Source organism: Neovison vison, chromosome 11 (genome assembly GCF_020171115.1).
Source record: "Neovison vison isolate M4711 chromosome 11, ASM_NN_V1, whole genome shotgun sequence".
NCBI lineage: Eukaryota > Metazoa > Chordata > Mammalia > Carnivora > Mustelidae > Neogale > Neogale vison.
The window spans coordinates 155,748,274-155,770,398 of NC_058101.1; the positions used below are offsets into that span (position 1 = coordinate 155,748,274).

Genomic DNA, 22,125 nt, shown 5'->3' on the forward strand with positions numbered 1-22,125 from the left:
ATTCTGGGAATCTGAAACCCTAGAGTCAAATTGCCATGGCTATATGTGCACTATTTTGAGATAAAATTATAAAGAAAAATACATAAACAATTAGAGATTTAATAAGAAGTATTCGATATCTTAATAAAAATACAAATGTAGAAAAACCTGGGGCGGTGATCAAGAGATAATCCTATGGGCTGTGTCTTAAAGCTAGAGGGCTAACAAGGATTGGAGAAGCTTGAATCCTGTTTAGGGAGCCCCTTGCCCTTCTGTCACTGGAAGTACTTCTTTCATTCCCAGGAAGTCTGGAAGCCTCCAGGTTGAATCAATTTAGAACTCTGTTCAAGACATTCTGTACCATAAGAAGAGGCTTAAAAAAAAAAAAAAAAAGGAGGCTTATTTGCCTCAGAGCATGAATAAAGATGTGCAATGCAGTACTGTGTTTTAGCCAATAAAAATATTTAAAGGTGTCATCACACTTAACATTCATTGAACACTTACTGTTTACATGCTACTATTTTAAACATTGTGTGTGCCTTACCTCATTTAATACAACCACCCCACAAAGTGGATTCTGTAATCTCCCTTTTGTAGGGAAGGAAATCCAGGTAGGAGAATTTGAGTATCTTGCACAAGCTTACACAGCAAGGAAGCAGTAAAGCTGGTATTCCCACGTGAGCAACTTGATTCAGGACCTCTTCTGTCTTAACCACCGGGTTATCTAACTCTTCTGTCCATGAGATTGTTAATTTGGCTCTCCATCCGTGATGAGTTTAGCCCAACTGTGAGGTAAAAGAAACTGAATTCCTCTAACTCCATTAAACCAGGGAAATGTGCTAGTTATCTTCAAGCCTTCTGGGCACTGCTTTAATTTCAAGACCACATGACTAACCCTCAGTGATATCTTAAGCTTTTGCCCCATTTGACACACAGAGTTAAGCTCTGAAAACATCTGAGGAGCTTACCAAAGGCACAAGTCAAAACACATCTTTGGCAAGCGCAATTTAAGGATTACAATTAGACGTCCACTTTGCTCTCTTGGCGAAGAGCTTGCTTTATCACACTACCCACCTCTGGGTGTTCATTGGCTTCTACCTGTTTCAGAGTCAACATTGGGAACCATGTGTGGATCTTTCTCTAGTCATGCAGATGAAACTGAATAAATACAAATTCAACAATAAGATCATTTTGGTTTCAAATTACCTTTCTGGCACTCTTACAATTTAATGAATATCATAGCATTCCAGACTTCTTCTCCACCTACTATGCCTCCCAGCCAGCAAAGTGTCTCTGCTTATAATGGTTGCATAGCTTATCTTTGTCCACTTTGTTTAATTTGGTACCTTCATCCTTATGTAGGGACATACCCTCCCTCCATAACGTCCGATCTCCATACCTGATGCCTTTATACAGTTTCTTTTTTGTCTCTGGACAACCTGGACAGGCTTTGCCACCTTTCTTCCCACCTGGGCTTTGGCATTAATGTCCTTTAATCTCACAGAGAGGATGAAGATGCATTGCCCTGTAGTCTATCCTGTCAGCAAGAACATCTCTTCTTCCCACAGTGAGATGAGTTTGATAAACACTTGGGATTTTGTAGTAGTAGAAAAATATCAGTGAGAACCTCTCTGGCTTCACATTTTCCTCAGAAATGTTACCAACAGTTTTATACCCTTGAAGTCATAGCCTGTTGGAAGAGGTCAGATGACCAAAATGTCTGAGGAGTTGCCAGAGTCAAAGTATTTTTTCCCCTCAGCTTTACTGAGGTATAAATGACCAAATTTCTAATGCTTACTTCCTCTGTCTTTTCCAAAAGTGCTTTCTGAACTTTCCTTCCTCAGATTTTTTCCTACTTCCCTCCCCCTGGTCAGTTCACTAATGGAATAGCTGTGGGTGCTGTTCAACTCTCCCAGTCTTTCCTCACAGTCTCTTACGCTGTCAGTAAAACCTTAAGTTGAAACACTGGTTTGGGCAGAGAAGTTAATGAGTAATGACCACTGACGCAGACCAAGTATCAAATGCAATTAATAAGTTTTAACAAACAGGAGTCAAATGGAGAGTGATTCCACTGTGTATTGAGGGAAGGGTGCGCCAGCCGGGAGCTCCAGAAGATGTTCTGAGCACTGTTGACCACTAGACTCCTCTCTATGAGTTTCTGTCTATAAACACAGTCTGTAAAGCTGCACTCATGTTGACATAGTCATCCTTAACTATTAAAAAAAAAAAAAAGTTGAAAGGAACAACAACAGATCAGCCTGAAGTCGGGTTTGATGCCCATCATCTGGCACAAGACATCCCATGAGAGTCAAGTGTGCTTCTTACACAGTTCATTGCTTCTGACAGTGGGAAGGAAGAAGTAGTTGTCACAGGAAAAGCAATTTTCCTGCTAATCCTTCTCCCACCTGCCTATGTACTTATCTGCGGAGGTCCTAGTGAGCCCGGGGGGCATCCTCTATGCCTCTAAGACAACCCCTCAGGGACATTTTGTGAGAGATCCTATTAGGGTCTCATTTCCTGAGATGGAAAACAGTAAGCAAGAAAACTTAAAAACATTTAGAGTCTTAAGAAAATACTTGAAAAATCATTGATTTTTAAAATACCAGCCCAGTATCTTACTTACTTGGCTATACATTTCATCTAAACTGATATAATTAGCTTGAAGTTTGTGTTGAGGTGAATGTGCTAAAGATACTTCTCCAAGGGGCAGCTTCCACTTAAACCTACATTGAGCCAGTACAGAAAGGAGAAGGGGAATGTGAGAGTAACTATGTAAATATTCTACATGAAGAGCTATATACAGCTATCTCTTATGGGCATGGCAGAACCAAATGGATAGAGTGGCACAGACTTTTTAGACAGAAACGGGATACTGAATGTCAAGGCCCTGGGTCTCCCATGGCCTGAAGAGCAGTAATGGGACTGGAATGTCACAACCTAGCAGAAATTTCAGGTGAGCTAAAATACTCATCACCTTCTTTCATCTCCAGGCCAAAAGTAAAAAGAAGACCTAACATTCTTAGGAAATGCCATGTCACAGGCATTGTGATAAAATCTTGGTTATATGAGTTTTACCTTTGACCAACTCCCTACAACTTATTCCAAACAACTGTGTATAACTTGGAAAATGTGATGAGAATTAGCAGTAGTAATAACAGTAGTTTTTATTTTGCCATTATTTTAAGTGTATGCCATAGAGTAGGTGATCCTACATTATCTGGATCTTTATTGGCCAAATGCCAACTGTTAAGAACCTGCGAGCCACCTTTCTTGTTTAGTACTGTCAACATGCTTCATGGTGTCCATTGTGCTGTCTTATGGCTTAAAATGATTAAGAAGGGACAGACTAGAAGGAATCAATAAGAAAGATGAAATATATATGAATTGGTCTTTTGAGGAATGGATAAAAATGTTTAGAGTTTCGTAGCCAGATTAGGCAATGAATAGTCTTCTGGAACTAACATGTATAGATGATTAGATGATTAGATACCTAGGGATTTGGTTCAGATGTAAATTCTGACTCAGTAGGTCTGGGTGAGGTCATGAGATTCTGGTGATAGTCCTTGGACCACACTTTGAGCAACTAGCCTCCAGTTTATAGAGATTCATGGAACGGCTACGGAAGTTCATCTCCATTTCCTATGATCACAGCACAGGCAATGCCTGAACTTCTAGGAAGGAGACTTTTGGTGGAACATTAGAAGCCACTTTCCAAGAATTAATAAGGTTAATTATTAACAAACAAAATTACCTTTCTGGAAAGATTTTTATTGTAGAAGATGTAGTGGTTTTAGGAAGGTTTAGACCACTTTTTATATCCTGTCACACTTTAAAACATGATTTAGGGGCACCTAGGTGTCTCAGTCAGTTAAGCATCTGATTCCTGATTTCAGCTCGGTCATGATCTCCAAGTTGTGAGATTGAGCCCAGCGGAGGGCTCCATGCTCAGCAGGGAATCTGTGTGGGATTCTTTCCCCTCCTTCTCCCTCCCCCTCTGCCCTTCCCACTGTTTGCTTGTGCGCTCACTCTCTCTCTCAAATAAATAAATAAAACACGATTTGTTAATGGCAGACATGATACTGAGAGAAAAAAAGCAGCAGCAGATAATGTGTTCTGTTATGTGGAACTTCACATAATGGGGAAGTGTCCCCATTACTTTGGTCAGCTTTCTGCACAAACATAGGCAGATTCTGACCAGTTCTCCCTTTTCTCTCGTCTTAGAGAAGTGATGGTTAAAAACAGAAAGGTGGGTACACAGTTTCCTTTTGGATTGTGAAGAAAACATGAAGGGCTCGGGTTTCTGCTTTTTGGCATAGCTGCTAAGCTACCATTTATCATGTAAAGACTGGTATCCTTAGACTCTCAATTTATTTTCCTAAACTGAATTTCTTTAGCACTTCTGTAATCTGTTTCACATGGCTTCTACCCATTTAAAAGAAAATCTGTTTGGAGGCCCAATACAATTGCCCTGTCCAAGCAGATTTCAGTTTTTTACACAAGATCTTTTTGAGTTTTTAACTTCTATGAGACATAGGGATTAAAGCTATCTGTTGTAAATATGGGCAGGAAGGATATTAAAGATGGAAGAACTAATGTGGAAATGGAAATTATATTTTTCTAAATGACTTCCTTGTATGTTCTGTAATGGCATATGTAATTTTCAGGTATTTAAATTTTTCTTCGTAATTATCTCATCAGTCAGTGACTATTTGGTGTTATTATCCTGAGTGGTTGTAGAAACGATTTCTGTATTTTGTGGGTAGAATTTCTCCTTCTTTTGATTTTTTTTCTAAACCTATTGTCATGATAAACAATCCTGTAACTAATTAGACATATTATATTTTGGTGAGAGTCGTTTTGGGATTCTGTAGGTGAACTTTGCACCATTCTGGGTCTAGAGTGAACTTTGTACCATTCTGGGTCTAGAGTTTTAAAGATAAAAGCTTCAGAGAGTTTTAGAGATAAATACTCTATTCTCGACCTTTTAAATATAAATAAAAATGTCTTGCAATATTTTTTTAAATGTGTCATTTCTTTGGAGACTGCTGTCTTGTTGCCACAATCCCTTGTTTTGTTGTTGTTAAGTCCTTTAACATGAAGAGCCTTTAACATGAAGGTATCAATTTGCAAGATGTTAGAAACCCAAATTAATTTCAGCAGCTGGTCATGGAGTTCTAATACTGGCAAAAGTCCCTTGAAGTCAGATGACAGGCACTGATCTAGCAGTTCAGCTAATGAAGGTCTACTCTCTGCCCTGCACCAGGGGTCTTTCCATTAATCTGACACATTTCAATAGAGTATTTAATTTTTTATTTATTTGAAAGAGAGAAAAAGAGAGAGATAGCAAGCACAGGAGTAGGGGCAGAGGCAGAAGGAGAAGCAGACTCCCCACTGAGCAGGGAGCCCAATGCAGGACTCAATCCCAGGATCCCGAGATCATGACTTGGGCTGAAGGCAGGTGCTCAACCAACTGAGCCAACGAGGCACCCTTCAAATATATTTTAAAGACTACTTCTCTATGCCTTGTACTTGAAAGCTACTAAACACACAGATCTTAAATGAATGTACTTCTGTAAATCCTCTTGAATTAGTATTAACAACAGCCCATGGTTTGCCAGGGTCCAGAAACCAAAGCAAGTTAGGACATGGACCAGATCTGTGGCATTTTAATTCAAATGTCAAAATGTACATTCTGACAAAAAGATATAATGTGGATAAATAAGTCTATAAAACAAGATTTGGAGATGTTTCATCCTAAGGAAAAATATTTATATAAAATAATAGCAAATTGTACAGCTTATTATGTGCCAGGCACTGCTTAAAGTATTTTATGTAAATTAGCTCATTTGGGACTCAGCAGCTACCATGATGGCTCTAGTTTACAGAACAGAAACACCTTGGTAGCCCTCACTTCTTCAAAGGTCACATAGCTCATTGTGATGGATTCACAATTTGTATTTGGGGACACCTGGGTGGCTCAGTCAGTTAAGTATCTGCCTTCAACTCAGGTCATGGTCCCAGGGTCCTAAGATCCAGTCCTACATCTGGCTCCCCTGCTCAGCAGGGAATCTGCTTCTCCCTCTCCTTCTGTCACTCCCCCTGCTTGTGCTTGCATGCATTCTTTCTCTCAGATAAATTTAAAAAAAAAAAAACTTAAAAATAAAATGTTCTCACTGAAAAAAAATTTTTTTTTTCTTAACTCAGCCAGCCTAGCACCCAAAGTCCAAACCACTGTGCTATAGTCCCTCTCGACAACTTTGATTAAAAGGATATTTTTGAGTGGTCAGTATAAGAAAATGTTGGTCATGAGATCTGTTTGATGGGAGCTGTGAAATGAAAATTCGAGTAGAGTGAGTTGGGCAGCAAATGGGAAGCAAGGAGAGTAGAAACAAGGAGTAGAGAAACTCTTTTCAATACTTCGTGTTGTCAAGAGATATAGAATTGTAGCTGGAGGAAAATGTGAGACTATGGGTGTTACTTATAGATAAGTGATCTTGAGACATGTTCATATCTCAAGGGGTGTGACTCTCGTTTGATTTTCTCTTGATAACAGTGACCGCTCTAGGCTTCTTAGAATACTATCTTTAATTTCTCTGACAGGGTGCCTAACTTGTTTTCTTCCTACCTCCACTGGTTCTTTCTTCACAGTCTCTTTTGTTCAGTCATCCTCCTCTACCAGAGATGGTTGCCACGTATAGTTGTGCAGGTTGTAAACCGCAGAAATTTGGTGGGGGAGGGGGCGTAGGGGAGGGGAGGGCTAGGGCAGAGCACAATTTACACAACCAAGTTAATGGTGTTTCCAGAGTCATAGCATGCACACCCTGCACAATTCTATGTGCTGACCCTGATTCCCAGCCTCAGAATATATTTTTATTTGAAGCACATAGAAACAACATATATTAGTATTGTAGGGCGAAAGTAAGTAACAGAAGTACAGTTGACCAATACTGAAACTAAACCACAATAGCAATAATATTGTGTGTAAAAGAGAAGTGGCTCTTGAGGCCTAATAGAAAATGTTGGATGTCTGAAATATTCAGAAAAAATCATAGTGAAAAAAAAAAAAAACTTAAAAAAAAACTTTCTCGACCCATTTTGTCTTCTTTTCACAATAGCAAACTGAGGTACAAATGGTAAGTCTCCACCTGGACTGTCCATTGGCAAGTGGGGGGGAAAATACTGTAGATCACTAACCCACCCTACCTGTTTGAAACATAAGAAGCAGCAGTGAAAATCTATATGTATGGGAAGATAAAGAAAAAAAAAACTCTATTTAGCTAAGTTAACTATGACTTGCTTAAGTAATTGAAAAAAGAATTCTCTTAACTTATAATACCCTAAAAGTAAACAATCCAGATATCTATCAACAGATGAATGTATATGCAATTGATGGGTATATCCTTACAGTGGAATACTTTTCAGAAAAAAAATGAAGCTATTAATATACACTACAGCATAGATAAAGCTTCTAATAATTATCCTGAGTGAAAGAAGTCAGACCAAAAGATTTTATAATATATGATTATGTTTGTATAATAAACTACAGTGACACAAAGCAGAACCGTGTTTGCCTAGAGGGAGGGGGAAAGCAGAAGGAAGAGACGACAAAGGGGCAAGAGGAGACTTTTTGGTGGTGGAGATGTTCATTACCTTGATTTCCATGAAACCATTATCATGGTTTCATGAGTGTATACATATGTCAGAATTTATCAGACCGAATGCTTTAAATATATGGAGTTTATTGTGTGTCCATTATACCTCAGTAAAGCTGTAAAAAAATTAAAAGGGACACGATTTCTGAATGTTTGATACTGACTTACACAGCCTTTGAGCTAATATCAGAAAGGGAAAGCAATGCACAAGTAGACATTTTTCAGGATGTCAGTGAAAATGTCATTATAACGTTAACAAGATTAATAAAAGCAAGTGCCACTTTAAAAATGCAAACAAACTTTTCACATTCTGGTCACCTCTCCAATTGTACCTTTAGAGGAATGTCTATGTTTTGTGCTTGCTTCTTAAATGGAACAACCTTATTTGATTTATTTCACTTCTGTGACACTTTGAACTAGCGTGGGTTCAGAAGTTCAGTACCTTCACACAAGTAACAAGAATTCATCCCAAATTCATCTTTGACAACATTTATGAATGGTGTCCTTATGCTTTTTGTTTCGGTGGCTGCGTCAGCTTATCTCTGATGAAGGGTCATTCTGCATTTCCTGCCATCCGTGAACACCATTCTTCAACCAACTGCCTTTGTCTTGTAAAGTTTTACAGAGAGGCAAACAGCAAGGAACTTAGAAGAGCACGCAGCCCCAATGCCTGGCTGCGCCTACTTTATTCCCTTTGTCCCCAACCCCGAACACACCTGTGTACCCTGTGCAGGCATCATAAATTCTTGCTGACTGACATCGATGAATTTAATTAACTCACACGTTTTACTTAACCTAAGAAACAACAACAACAAGAGAGCCACACAGTACAGCCCTTTGAGATCACTGGGTGGACGCGCTATGTGTGATCTACCGTCCTCAGTGATTTAAAGTGCTGTTGAGCAAACATACTTTATAAATTGAGACCTGGCAGGCACCCAGAGAGTGGTTAAGGTCTGCATTTATTGCTGAACTTTGGCATAACACACTCAACAACTGATTGGTGGTGCTCTGGGACTGGTTAGCTGGGTGGAGATAAACATGTCTCAGCAGAATAATTTAGTCTTATTAGCGTGACATTTGATATTAATAACATTATAGTAATCAGAGATCACTGTTTCTTGACTCAGAAATCACCAACTAGAAAAATGTTAAAATGAGTTAATGGGGGAAATTTGTTAAAAACTGAAATGTACAGATGGCTCTAATTTAAAACCTTGCTGTTGATCATGGAATTGACAATGATGAGAAATAAACTAGATAGTAACATTTCAGTAAAAGGTCTTGCCTATTGTTTTGTGTATTTTTGAGGGTTGGGCGAGGAGGTAGTGGGGAGGATATGCTACATGTGTTACAATATTACTGTTTCTGCAGGCCTGGAATTTAATCATACATTCCAATAGTTACTATTTATTGTGTATGTGTGGAAAATTAAACCAGTTCTGAAATTGCTTGAATTCTGTTAGAGCACATGATTATGAAATGAAACAAAATAGCATCATACATCTTTATTTCTGGTTTTCTTTTCTTTTCTTTTCTTTTCTTTTTTTTTTAATTTCTGGCTTTCTTTACCTGAGTCATGGACAAGAAGAACTAGGCATCTTTTACAGATCAGAATCAAAAACAGTTACTTTGAATTTTCTTAAATACTTTAGAGGGATCATCAGTAGAGTCAGTGATGGGGGAAATGCCTACTAATTCATAGCAAAGAGAAGTTCTCTCCAAGTCTCTTTTCCGAAATTTACACTTCAGCCATTTGGAAGTTTTACAAAATGTAGAATAGATCCTTTTTAAAAATCAAGTCTTAAAAACTGAAAATTGGTGGTAACTTACTGGGTTTAAAGGTGATTCTGCTTATGTTTCAGATAACATGTACCTGTCTCGACCGAGGGTCATGGAGACAGACGGACTTCCATATCACTCTTGGCTTCATTCCTAGGCTGTAACTTACACGCCATCAATTCTGGCCAATACAGTAGAGATCATGGAAGGAAAATTGTCTCATAATTATTTTCGTGTATTTTGTAGAATAAGCTTCAAATGGAACAGGCACAAATTACTCAATCGTGTAGCAATTATTGGATTTTTGTCTGCTTATTTTTTAGTGAAATTCTTTAAATGTTTTGTTTGTTTCAGGGCTCATGCCTGTGGCACAACAGCCTGTTTATTGTGCTTCAAAGCATGGCATAATTGGATTCACACGCTCAGCAGCGGTGAGGATCTAACAACCGAACTATCTCTTGTTCTCTTTCTGTGCATATGTGAAACATGAGTTCTAGAAAGCAGAAGGAATAAATTCAGAATTCAGTGCATCTGGTTTAAAGAGAGAAAAATAAATTATCCTATAATTGTGATTATAAAAACGGTTTTCAGATCCCATCAAGGAGCAAATGAAGAAGAGATCTTTTAAGAATGAAGTCCCTAAACACAGATATGTTATTGAAAAATTTCCTCAGGGTCAAAAAAAAAAAAAAAAGGAAGGCACTCTTTATTTTTAAAATTGACTCCAAATGTAAAAATTGTTAACTTCAGGCCTTCTTGAGTAGAATATGTATTGTGCTCTAGATATTACTTATTGTTGGAGATGAAAAGGCTAGCACAGAGGGATGGGACAGGAATTTACCAGAGAGAGTAGTCAAGGATGACGTCTCCCTGGGGCCTAGGGTGACAGGTGTACAGAGCTAAGAAAAATAGTGTAGGCCTGATTGACTACATGCAATGGTGGCATGAAGTAAGAATGCTTGCCTTTTTATTAACTGAAAAGGGGGCATTTTTGAGTGGAACCTGAGGAGCAAGGAGAGAGTCAGAAGCAGAAGCTAGACAAAAAGCAGCTTATGGACCACAGGAATGAGCTTAGATGGATTCTAACTGCAGCCATCAGCAAGTCTTTTATGCAAAGGAGTGACAAGATCAGGTTTCCATTTTCAGAAGACCGTTCTGGCTATTGTTTAGAGAATGTATTAGGACAGGTGTAGAAGAGGATAGAACAGTTTGGGAAATCTCTGCCATGATTAATCTAGGTGAGACAAGAGAAGGGCCAGACAGAATTGGAGAAGAGATGGGGATAGAGAAACGAGATGCATGAATGGTAAATGTTCAGTCAAATGGGAAGATAAGCAGCTCTCATGCTCTTAATTCAAATTTATTGGAATTTTTTATTTACTTTGCATAGATTTAATCTTTTTTTTTTTTTAAAGATTTTATTTATTTATTTGACAGACAAAGATCAGGAGTAGACAGAGAGGCAGGCGGAGAGAGAGGGGGAAGCAGGCTCTCAGCTGAGCAGAGAGTCCGATGCGGGGCTCGATCCCAGGACCCTGAGACCATGACCTGAGCCGAAGGCAGAGGCTTTAACCCACTGAGCCACCCAGGTGCCCCTGCATAGATTTAATCTTTAATTCAACTTTTAATGAACACATGAAAGTATTACAAAACAAAATAATCCTGATGAGCACTGGGTGTTATATGCAACTAGTGAATCACTGAACTCTCCACCAAAAACTAATGATGTACCATATGTTGGCTAATTGAATTTAAATTAAAAAAATAAAACAATTTTTAAATACCAGAAATTTCCTATTTACAATGACAAGAATGTAAATCTGTACCATCAATTCCCATTATTTTTGGTAGTTAGCTCTATAAAATCACTTACGAACACTGCATCAGAGAATACTGAACTGTTGTTCCTCAGGGAAATGTGGAGTTCCTTCGAGCCTATGCTCACAGCATCTTGACCAATCAGTCCATACATAGCCTAGTCTTACATATATTTCTATGTGAAGACATGTTATTTAATATGCATGGTGTTCACTATGTAATATATGAACATGAGCAACAGTATTTATACCTCATCCCTGAAGGAACCTTATCTAACACATGAGTTTCCTCTGAACGGCACATCACAGGCTTCCCTTGCTTGGGACCACTGAACAGCACTTCACCACTACGCTTGGGAGGCATTTTAAGTAGCAAAGTCACCAACAGAAGGCACGAAAATGGGAAAAACATAGACTTAGTATATCACAAAGAGGACGTTTGCTCATAGTGTAAGAGCTGAAACAAGAGCATTTTTTTTTTATCATAGTTGGAACATTTGCTCTGTGCTCATCCATAAATGACCCCAAGCACTTCATGACTGTTGATTTTAAGGGTTACAAAGAAACTTTAGCAAGTAAGTAAATGGAATCCAAAAATAATTGACTACATTTTGTTTTATAAATAGTTCAAATAAAATCAATAGGTTGAATGTGAGCCAAGAAACGCTAGTCTGAAGATGCTTAAATTGTCCTCTGCATAGTGCATATTATCAGGGGTGTCTTTAGAATCAGACTCCCAGACTTACTCCTAACAGTATTTTTTAAGGAAATATTCTCTTGTTATACAATCTTTGAAGGCATACCTGAGATACTAATTTCTGAGCCTTGGCTTTTTACGTTTCGCTTCCTGCAAAGTTCAGTAGATAAGAGCAGCTTAGATAATCAAGTATTTTCAGGAGTTTCCCAGAAATATTGATTTTTAAAGAATTAATTATCTGAGGCTTTCAGGAATTAATTTAATGCTTTAAGTATGTATTCTTTTATTTTCTGCTACCAGTCAACCTTAACATTGTCTTTGTTAGATCGCTAGAAGGATATCTGACTAGTATTTTTCACATCAGAGTCTTTGAAATGGTTTTAATTATCAGTGTGTCCCATGGTATACATTTACAAAGCAACTGAAACCTGCAACCTTCTACTTCTGATCCACAGATGGCAGCTAATCTCATGAACAGTGGCGTTAGACTGAATGCCATTTGCCCAGGCTTTGTTAATACACCCATTCTCGAATCCATTGAGAAAGAAGAAAATATGGGACAATATATAGAATATAAGGATCATATTAAGGATATGATGAAGTTCTATGGAATTTTGGAGTAAGTAAAACTATACAAATCTTCCTTTTTTGATGGAGCAAAGTACTATCTGGACATAAGCAATAAAATGGGAAAAAACAACCCTTTAAATCTGAGAAACTAAGGGTGCTTCAAAGTGCTGGTTTGGCAGACACACTAAAAAAAATATTTTTTTGGGTGTCTGAATAGAATGTTTACACATTATGAATTCCAAGAAACAGAGCATCATAATGCCGTTGGCCATAATGAGATATTTAAAAAAAAAAAAAAAACCATGGTGTTTAGTTGCCTGTGGAAGTTATGATACCTAATTTGACTAAATTCCAAGCAATATTCACATTTACTTTTCGTGAAATTTCATATGGCCCCCTAGCTTCGACCGTTTTCCTAAGAAATGGTTTCTCAATGCACATATTTGGCGAACAGTGTCGGAGCTCAAGCAGTTGGTTTCACAACACAGAGTCATAACTGTTATGACAAAGGAATCAGACCACCACCTTGGGAGCAAACCATGCCTCCACCCCGACCATAAACTTATCTGTCAACTCATGGATACCTCAATTTTCTCACCTATAGAATAGAAATAGTGCTAAAATAGCATTTTTGGAAAGTCCGCGAATACATTGATATGTGGAAGGTTTTTAAAAGAGCAACAAGTAGATAATAGATGTTCAGTTAATGTTTTCTATAATTCCTCACATTTCTATTTTGATACCATTTTTATCTGGTAAGCCTAAGATCTTCTATAAGATAAAGATGAGAAAATAATCATTTTCTGAACAATAAATATAAGTTCATAAATTCTTCCTGTCAGAATGGCATGGAAATCTACCACTCAGTTTCTCATCTGATTTAGTTGATATCTATCTAACTGACTAAAATATGGAGGTAGCCATAGCTTCATGATATCCATTTCCCTATTACATGTTAAAGGTAGATTTTTTTCAAAAACGATTCAAAGTGTAGTGATAATTATGCCTTATGTTGGGTTTTTAAAAACCAATGTTTCCTTTATTTTTAGCCCATCAATGATTGCAAGTGGATTAATAACACTTATTGAAGATGATGGTTTGAATGGCGCTATTATGAAGATCACAACTTCTAAGGGAATTCATTTTCAAGACTATGAAACGACTCCATTTCATGCAAAAACTCAGTTATCTGCCATAACTGAAAATAAGAACAAATGACTTCTATTAGACTATATCTTCATTAGAATATAGCTTTTTAAATGAAATGTAATTGTGTTATTCTCTGAAGCTTTCTTCCATGCATTTGATATTAACTTTATTTCTAAATGATTAGTTAGGTATTTGGATAAAAATCAGGAACTATCAAAAATAAGGATGTGAACCAAAGCTAACTTGATCTTTATAGTCCATATAATGATTGAAACAAAGAATATCCAAGGAATATTCTGCATTTCAGAAAACGTATTTAAATTTGTGGTACATAAACATTAATGTTTTTCAGAATATCATTTTAAATGAGATACTTGAATTGTTATTTAATCAATCCAGATGTAAAAATCTCATTTTGTTTTTATGTTTTCACTTGAAAAAAGAGAAGTTACCTAAAATGGCAAATTTTTAGTAACAATAACTTTTACTTATATTCCATCTTTTGGCCGAACATTTCAGCTCTTTACAGATGTGGCATATTTTGGGACCAGTAGTTAAAGAATAAACTACAGTGTGAATATATCCCAAATGAGGAATCTGATGTATGGGAAAATGACAAAGTAACTGGCTGAGATATTGATCCACAGTTCAGCCTCCCATCTAGGAAAACAATTTCTTTCCTGTTTGCTTACTTTAAGAAATTTAATTTCCTCCAGAAATCTCAGGAATGAAATATTTAAGAGTTATAGCAAAAATGATAGTGCTCCTAAGACATTATTTTTAAGATCACCTCATTAAAGAAAAAAAATACAAATGTAACATTTTTCAGGTTACTTCATTTTTACCAAGTTCCATAGTGCCTAATTTTTAATAGAACTCTCTTCTTTTTCTAATCTCCAGAATTTAATTAATATTCTATATATAGCTATTGAGGAGAAGAAATCAATTTTTCCACAGCCTCAGTTGTAAATGTTTTTGTGTGCTCCAAGTCATAATAACAAGAGGTAAAGATAGCCTGTGAAGTTTTGCTATTTTCCCAGTCAAGTATTTTCAGAAAGGATCCGTAAATGCAACTGCTTTGGGTAACATTATTTGCAAGCAATTAATGCCACAAATAGTGAAAGCACAAGATTTCCAAACCAATCACTTTTTCATAGAAAATTGTATAAGTGATTCACTCTGCCTGTTAAGTCCAAAGGTCCCATCTCGGAGCAAATGGCCTCCATTGTGAGAAACTCATGAGGATTTTCTAGAGACACCGGAGTGTTACCATCACTTGCTCTGTTTTAATTCTGCCATAGGAAAATACTGCCTTCACTTTTTAGGAGTAATTTTAATAAGAATAACTCCTGTCCAGAGTTTCACATAATGTATTTGAAAAACAACAATGAGCATCTGGGAATGTCTGATAGAGAAAGGTTATAATCCTGCGTGAGCTTGTTCATACATTGTGGTGGCAAGTCATCAGGGAATAATACAGGCATGTGGCAATGTCACTTACCTTACATACTTTCCTACTGTAGTGTTAACCGCTGTCTCATTTATAGATGATTTTCTTGTATGGGCACCCTTTAGTATACTCTGTGCTTTGAATGGAATTTGTTTCACATCAGTGAACTCTGCAGACATTTAAAATCAAATACGGAGTAGAACTGAAAAAAAGGGAGTTATGCTGTAAAAGTTTATTTTACATTAAAATGTATCTGCTATAAATAGCTTTTTAAATAAATATATACCATTATACAATATCTCTGCATACTGGTTGGGGAAAAAAAATTAAATATGGGGGAGGGGAAGACTTAATTTCTTTAACTGTATTTTTTCAGTGAAAATCCTAATGTAAATAATATGTATTTTTTTCCAAATGTACTTTTCTTAATAAATGGGGGGTTCCTAGAACAGCCTAACTAAAAATATGTGGACAATGAAATAAGATTAAGACTTGATAATGGCATTGAAATGTCCAACAAACTTAATTTTTGTATCCAAATAATTTCAGATACTTACTGTGCCATTTAAAGTTTAAGTGACTGTGATGATTTCTATTTTTGTTCTCTGTTCACAAGTTGAGGCTACTGAAGAGGTCTGAGGATGTAAATTTTTAATAAAATTCAGTGATTTCGCATACTAAATATCATCTGAAGGGGAGCTTCTTTCTCACATTTGAATTTCTAAAGGTGAATTTACTCATGCACAGGCGGGGTGGGGGGTGGGGAGTGACTGTCTACTGGGTCACAAATGCTGGCTTCAGTCTTCTATCTCTTCTCTTTTGTTAGCTTCCCTCCTAGGCAGCTCTGTCCATATGATGGCTTCAGGATCGATAGCCGGAGTTTCACCAGCTTTCAGTCTGGCAGAAGTACTTCTTTCTGACAGCAGATCTCTTTGGCCTTGTGTAGGTTATGTACTGGGTACTGAGACAGTCTGTGTGGTCAAAGATCATTCTGCTTGACCAGAACCAGATGACATGCCTCTCCCAGAGGTAGTGAAAAAAGAGCATTGGGGGACAGGAGAGGTGGGCAGGAATAATTCCAAGTGGAAAATGATGCTACCATTACCAAAATGTGGGAAAACATGCTGAGCTAACAAAAGCAATAGAGGAAGACAGAGTGAACAAGGATTAGTAATATCTTAATCTCTTGGATAAATCTGTGAAGACTGTTATGGTTCCTATAGCACACCTAGAACCATGTTTTCAAAACTCTGTGGGTCACATTGACTAGGATATGGTGAAAGAGAATGGAAGAAAATGAGTAGAAAACACAGCAGTTGTCTCATGATATGTAATGTATACATTCTCTATCTAAGATCTAAAGGTTCAAAAGCTACTTGTTTTAATATTGACTGCAAGCATTGCCTCTAATTCTATTTTTGAATTTCTAATTATACTACCTTTTTAATCCAATGGTTCCATTCAAATGTTTTAGCACTACTTCTGTTTCTTACTAAAATTTCATTATCAACATATAGTTACACTAAATTTTAACAGATTTTTTTTTTTTAAGACAGAGAGAGAGCACAAGCAGGCAGAGGGGCAGAGGGAAAAAGAGAAGCAGACTCCCTGCTGAGTACAGAGCCCGATGCAGGGCTGCATCCCAGGACTCTGAGATCATGACCTGAGCCAAAGTCAGATCTTCCACCGACTGAGCCACCCAGTTGCCCCTTTAACAGAAATTTTTATGTTTAATTTTAAACCATTAAAATATATTTTTGACCCAGATTTCAAGTGACACTTTCACACATAAATTTTCTCATTCAACAAAAAATTCCCAGTTACTTTGTTGATACATTTATATGTACATGTTTCAATAAATTGTGTTCTATGTGGATATTAGTGCAAATATTAATGCATTGATTAAGGTCTGATCTGGCAAAGAGCATTCAAGTCTGAGGAATCTAATATGGGGAAATAGATGCAAAGGTTTTAGAGGAACTGAAGAACCAAAGGAAATGGATGGGATGACAAAGCAACCAGCAGGAAGGTCCGATCACCTCCATATCTTGGTGGGACTCAGGTGTCAGAACCCGGAAGCAACTGGGAAGGTTACCAAGCAAGGCTAGGATTACAGGGTTGGAGCTGCCTGGTGGGAGCTGGAGCCCTGCAGGAGGCAGCCACTGCCAGACATGTCACCTTAGGAGAGAGGAGAGGATGGAAATGACCCTGAAATCTCCTATCTGCCTGTCCTTCAGTGTTCTGTTCTTGAGGAAGGAAAATGGAGTTTTCAGGATCTGTCCGTTGTGATACAGGGCTGAGCAATTTAATGGAAGGGAATGGATTTGAGAATAAATAGACAAGTGACAGACACCACATACATTTGATATTTATCCTGCTGCAATCATAGATTTGAGCTTGCTACTTAGCACCCACTAGAGCTTATTTTTTAAGAGCCATGAGTAAAGATAGCACTCTAACCATAATAAAATGGTGCAGTGGTCTGGGGTTTGGTTGCACAGTAGCTAATGACCCTGTAGATAACTTGCAGATAACTAACAGCCCATGCACTTATGCACTCAGATGTACGGATTTATTACTAATTCCTATCACTCATCCTTAAGATCATTTGTCTTGTTTGTTTTACACTGTGACTTTAGCTACGTACTTAAGAAATACTGTTGCAAAAATAAAAAAAGAAATACTGTCTCACCATTACTGCATAGAAGCTAAAAAAGGATTCGGTGATACTAAAACATGTTGATCATCATAGTAAATCCTATCATGCTTGGGCTCAACTGGTTGAGTTTAAATTGTAAGAGAATGAGGTGGTAAATTCCCAGATTTAGGTTGCCCTAAAGCAACTGCATGCTAATCAGACACTATTATCTAAAACTTAAGTGTGTAAGTGTAAATAAATTTTTATTTATCTGCCCTTAAATTCATATATGTGCATATATATACATAAGTTTCGTATACACGAAGAGATAGATGATATAGGTAAATAGATAAATAGATGATAGATAGATAAAATGGAAGAACTAGAATAGATCTCTGGCTTCCAAATGTTTGGCTCCTGTAATCACAAATGAATTTTTAGAACTATGTATACTTTGTAATCATTGAGTAAGAGTAGCAGAAGATTCAGACAAACCTGGAAATTCGTGGCTTAACATAATCAAACTTTTTTCTTAGCTTCCACAGCAATCCAATGCTGGTATTCAGAGTGCAGCTTTTCAGAAGTGGTTCAGGATCCTCTGCCTTATAGCTCCACTGTCTAGGGCTTTGGGGTAGTTTACTTTCAGCAGTAGACTGGGAAAGAAAACTGCTTCTTAAACATTTCAGCCTGCAGGTAACATAAATTATTTTTACTCATAGCCCATTGGTGAGATCTAGTCCCATGACCCTATCCAAATGCAAGCAATGCTGGGAAATGTAGAATCTGTACACACAGGCTTCCCAAAACAACTCTACGCAATAGAAAGGGAGCATACATTTTTGACGAGCAAATGCATTCTTTGTGTATTTTTTGCCACACCTAGCAATCTCTATAAAGCCCTTGCTCCTCACACTGAATACATACACTCCTGCTCGAGGGAAACAACCTAATATCCCATGCAGTTACCACATGCAACTCAAATCCAGATCTCCAGTAGATTCACAGTCCTCTCCATCAGGACATGTGGCTTCTCATGAGCAGTGACCTGTGAACTCAAAAGAAAATTTATCTAACTTGTTTATCACACACACCCTTTGTAATGATGACCAGTGGGAGAAAATCTACAATAAAATCTCTCTTGGAAAAGGGGAGACCAAGGTCACTGGTCAATAGCAGTGGTAGCAATTTATCTAACTTGTTTATCACACACACCCTTTGTAATGATGACCAGTGGGAGAAAATCTACAATAAAATCTCTCTTGGAAAAGGGGAGACCAAGGTCACTGGTCAATAGCAGTGGTAGCAATCTTACAAGTAAGCATTGTGAGGTCTCTCTCCTGGAAGTGAGGAATTTCCTTGTCCACTCTCTGAGTAAACTCTGGGGATTTGAAGGATGGTGGAGCTGCAAGACAGAAGGAGCATGAATCCTTAACCCACCGTCTTGGAATGCTGCCCACTGTACACCTACATTGAATTCTGTGTCTGACGGGAATAAATTCTATTTGGTTAAGTTTCTGCAATTTGGGGATGCATCTCCTATAGCACTAGACATTACCTTAGCTATACAGTTGTTATAGAAATGGAATGCTGCCAAACAACAACCAAATCCTACCTATGTGGCATTGGCTTAGTAGGTGGATAGTGGGCAGTGAGGCTAGGGGTTTGAAGTGGCGAGGGGGTGGGAGGTTGGGGTACCAGGTGGTGGGTATTATAGAGGGCATGGATTGCATGGAGCACTGGGTGTGGTGAAAAAAATAATGAATACTGTTTTTCTAAAAATAAATAAATTGGAAAAAAAAGATATTAAAATCTTTAAAGAAAGGTGCAACAAAAAAAAATGGAGGACGATGTAAAGCAAAAATAAAACGTTTGCTAATGATATTGCTTCTGTGCCTTCTGAGGATGATTTCTAGGTGAAGAGGTTGGAAGACAGAATGCTAGTAGTGTGTTTGAGTATTTTCTGGTTACATTTGCAAGGTAGAGAAACCAGAGGTAAGCTCAGGCTGGAGCTGGCTAGTTTGTGATAAAAATGGCAGGGGGAGGAGAGTAAAGAATCCAGAAATTTGAAGCCTTTGGGTTGGAAAATTTAACTGGCTTTAGACTTCAAATACAAAAGGGTAAGACTAAGAAATATTTTCTACATTAAAGATGTATTAAAAATGCATTAAAGTATAAAGTCCCCCATGTTTATAGCAGCATTATCTATAACACCCAAATTGTGGAAAGAGCCCAAGTGTCTATCGACTACGAGTGAATAAAGATGTGGTATGTGTACACAAAAGAATATTGCTCAGCTATAAAAAAATGAAATCTTGACATTTGCAACTACATTGATGGAAGTAAAGAGTATTTTGCTAGGCAAAGTCAGTCAGTCAGAGAAAGACATGCCACATGATTTCATTCATATGTAGAATTTAAGAAACAAAGCAAATGAACAAAGAGATAAAAAGAGAGGCAAACCAAGAAACAGAATCTTAACTATAGGAAACACACTGATGGTCACCAGCGGGGAGGTGGGTGGGGATGGACGAAATAGGAGATGGGGATTAAGAAGGCACTAGCTGTGTTGAGCACCAGGTGTTGTGTGTAACTGTTGAACCACTATATTGTACACCTGAAACTAATATTACACTAAAATATTACTAATATTACACTAACTGGCATTAAAATAAAACTTAAAAAAAAGTATAAGTCTGCACAATTGCTAGTATAGAGCTCCACCCAAGCCTCCTTATCTCAACACTGCTGCCATTGTGTTGAAAGAAGAGAAAAATGTGGGGAGGAGGTACAAAGAAACATATCAGGCTTGAGAATTATGACTACTGTCACAATTAAAGATATTTGAGATTTTTTTCAGGTAAACAAAATTGACTACAGTAAATAGATCAAAAATCTACTAATTTTTTTAGAGAATTGCTCAGCTAAAGAAATTACAAATTAGAATGAAAAAACCTTTTAAGTGTTTAAGACTTAAAATAAACTTTGGGTTATGAAACTTGGATTGACAGGACAGAATGTGTAAAAATAACACAACTTCCCAGGAGATTTGGTACCATCAATCCCCTCCCCCACAAAATGGAAGACAATAGGCCAAGAAGAGGTTTTTTTGCCTGGATTTCTTCACTGGTTAATCCTCCCAAATATTTGAAGAAGAAAGGATTCCAACTTTATATCCACTCCTCCAGAGTACAGAAAAAGTGGACAATTCACAATTTATAATCTTGACTTTGAGACCTGCCAAAGACACTATTAAAAAAAAAAAAATAGACCAATCACACTTTTCCCATAATGAATAAAAGTATAAAAATCCTAAAAGTTAAAACACAAAAATTCTTCCACATCAAAAAATAACAGAAAACAAGTTGAGCTGTTATAGTAATTGAATTTGGTTCAACTTTCAAATATATTCAGTGAAAATGAACATATTAACAAAATAAAAAGGGAAATCACATGATTATCTTAATAGATGCAGAAAAAATGAAATACAACATCTTTTCTTAATTATGACAACAATGTGTATAAAAAACTAATAATAGAAGAGTGATTTCTTAGTCTCATGAAAAGTATCTACCAAAAAAGTAAAGGATGTTAGCAGTGAAATGTTTTAAAAAGTCTTTCCCTCTGTAATGGGAACAAATCAAGAATGTTCACTATCTCAGGTTTCATTTGAGACTGAATGATCTATCCAGTACAATCAGGCAATGAAAAGACAATATAAAAATTGGAAAGGAAAAAATCACTATCATTATTTTCTGTGAATGTGACTATCAATGTACAAAAGTCCAAGAAACTTCTGTTATTAGAATTAATGATTTATCAAGCATGTAGACTGTAAAAAAAAAAAAAAAAATGGCCACAATTCTTTTCAGTCTCTTTCAACAACAGCTGGAGTCTGTTTCTGCACCTCAGCATGGGCTGATCTTGTGACCTCCTCTGTCAAAACAGTGCAGGAGAATCAGTATTGTGTGATATCTGATGAGAGTTTTGCTTGCTTCTTCTTTTGTGCATGGAATCCCGCCTCCTCATGAACAAGCCTGATATTAACCAGTTGATGCATGAGAGACCACATGGAGGAGAACCAACCACGCTAACTGGCCAGTTCCCAGACACTTCAGTAGCTTGCCACAGATGTGTGAGTGAACCATCCAAGATTAGCCAACCCTAACTCATGTAGCAGAGCTACTCAGCTGAGCCCAGCCCAAATCGCCAACCCATAGAATTGTGAGATAAATAAATTGTTGTTTTAATCCACAAATGTATGAGTCCTTTGCTATGGGGAAAATGCTAACTGGTATAAGAAGGCTCTGAAAACAAAGATTGTATAGAAAAATATGTGAAAATCTAAAAACAGAAAAAAATATTTAAAATACAGTATGCTTGATAACAAAAAT

General features: G+C 37.2%; 1 protein-coding gene across 1 annotated transcript in view; it reads left to right on the plus strand.

The window, feature by feature from the left end:
- HPGD (15-hydroxyprostaglandin dehydrogenase) overlaps window positions 1–15,778 on the plus strand; it is a 29,061-nt gene extending 13,283 nt beyond the window's left edge. Inside the window, exons 5-7 of the mRNA XM_044225076.1 lie at window positions 9,768–9,844; window positions 12,383–12,546; window positions 13,547–15,778. Of these exons, the coding sequence (XP_044081011.1) occupies window positions 9,768–9,844; window positions 12,383–12,546; window positions 13,547–13,715 (410 nt within the window). The 3' untranslated portion in view covers window positions 13,716–15,778. The remainder of the gene's footprint in view (window positions 1–9,767; window positions 9,845–12,382; window positions 12,547–13,546) is intronic.
- Window positions 15,779–22,125: the final 6,347 nt, after the last annotated feature.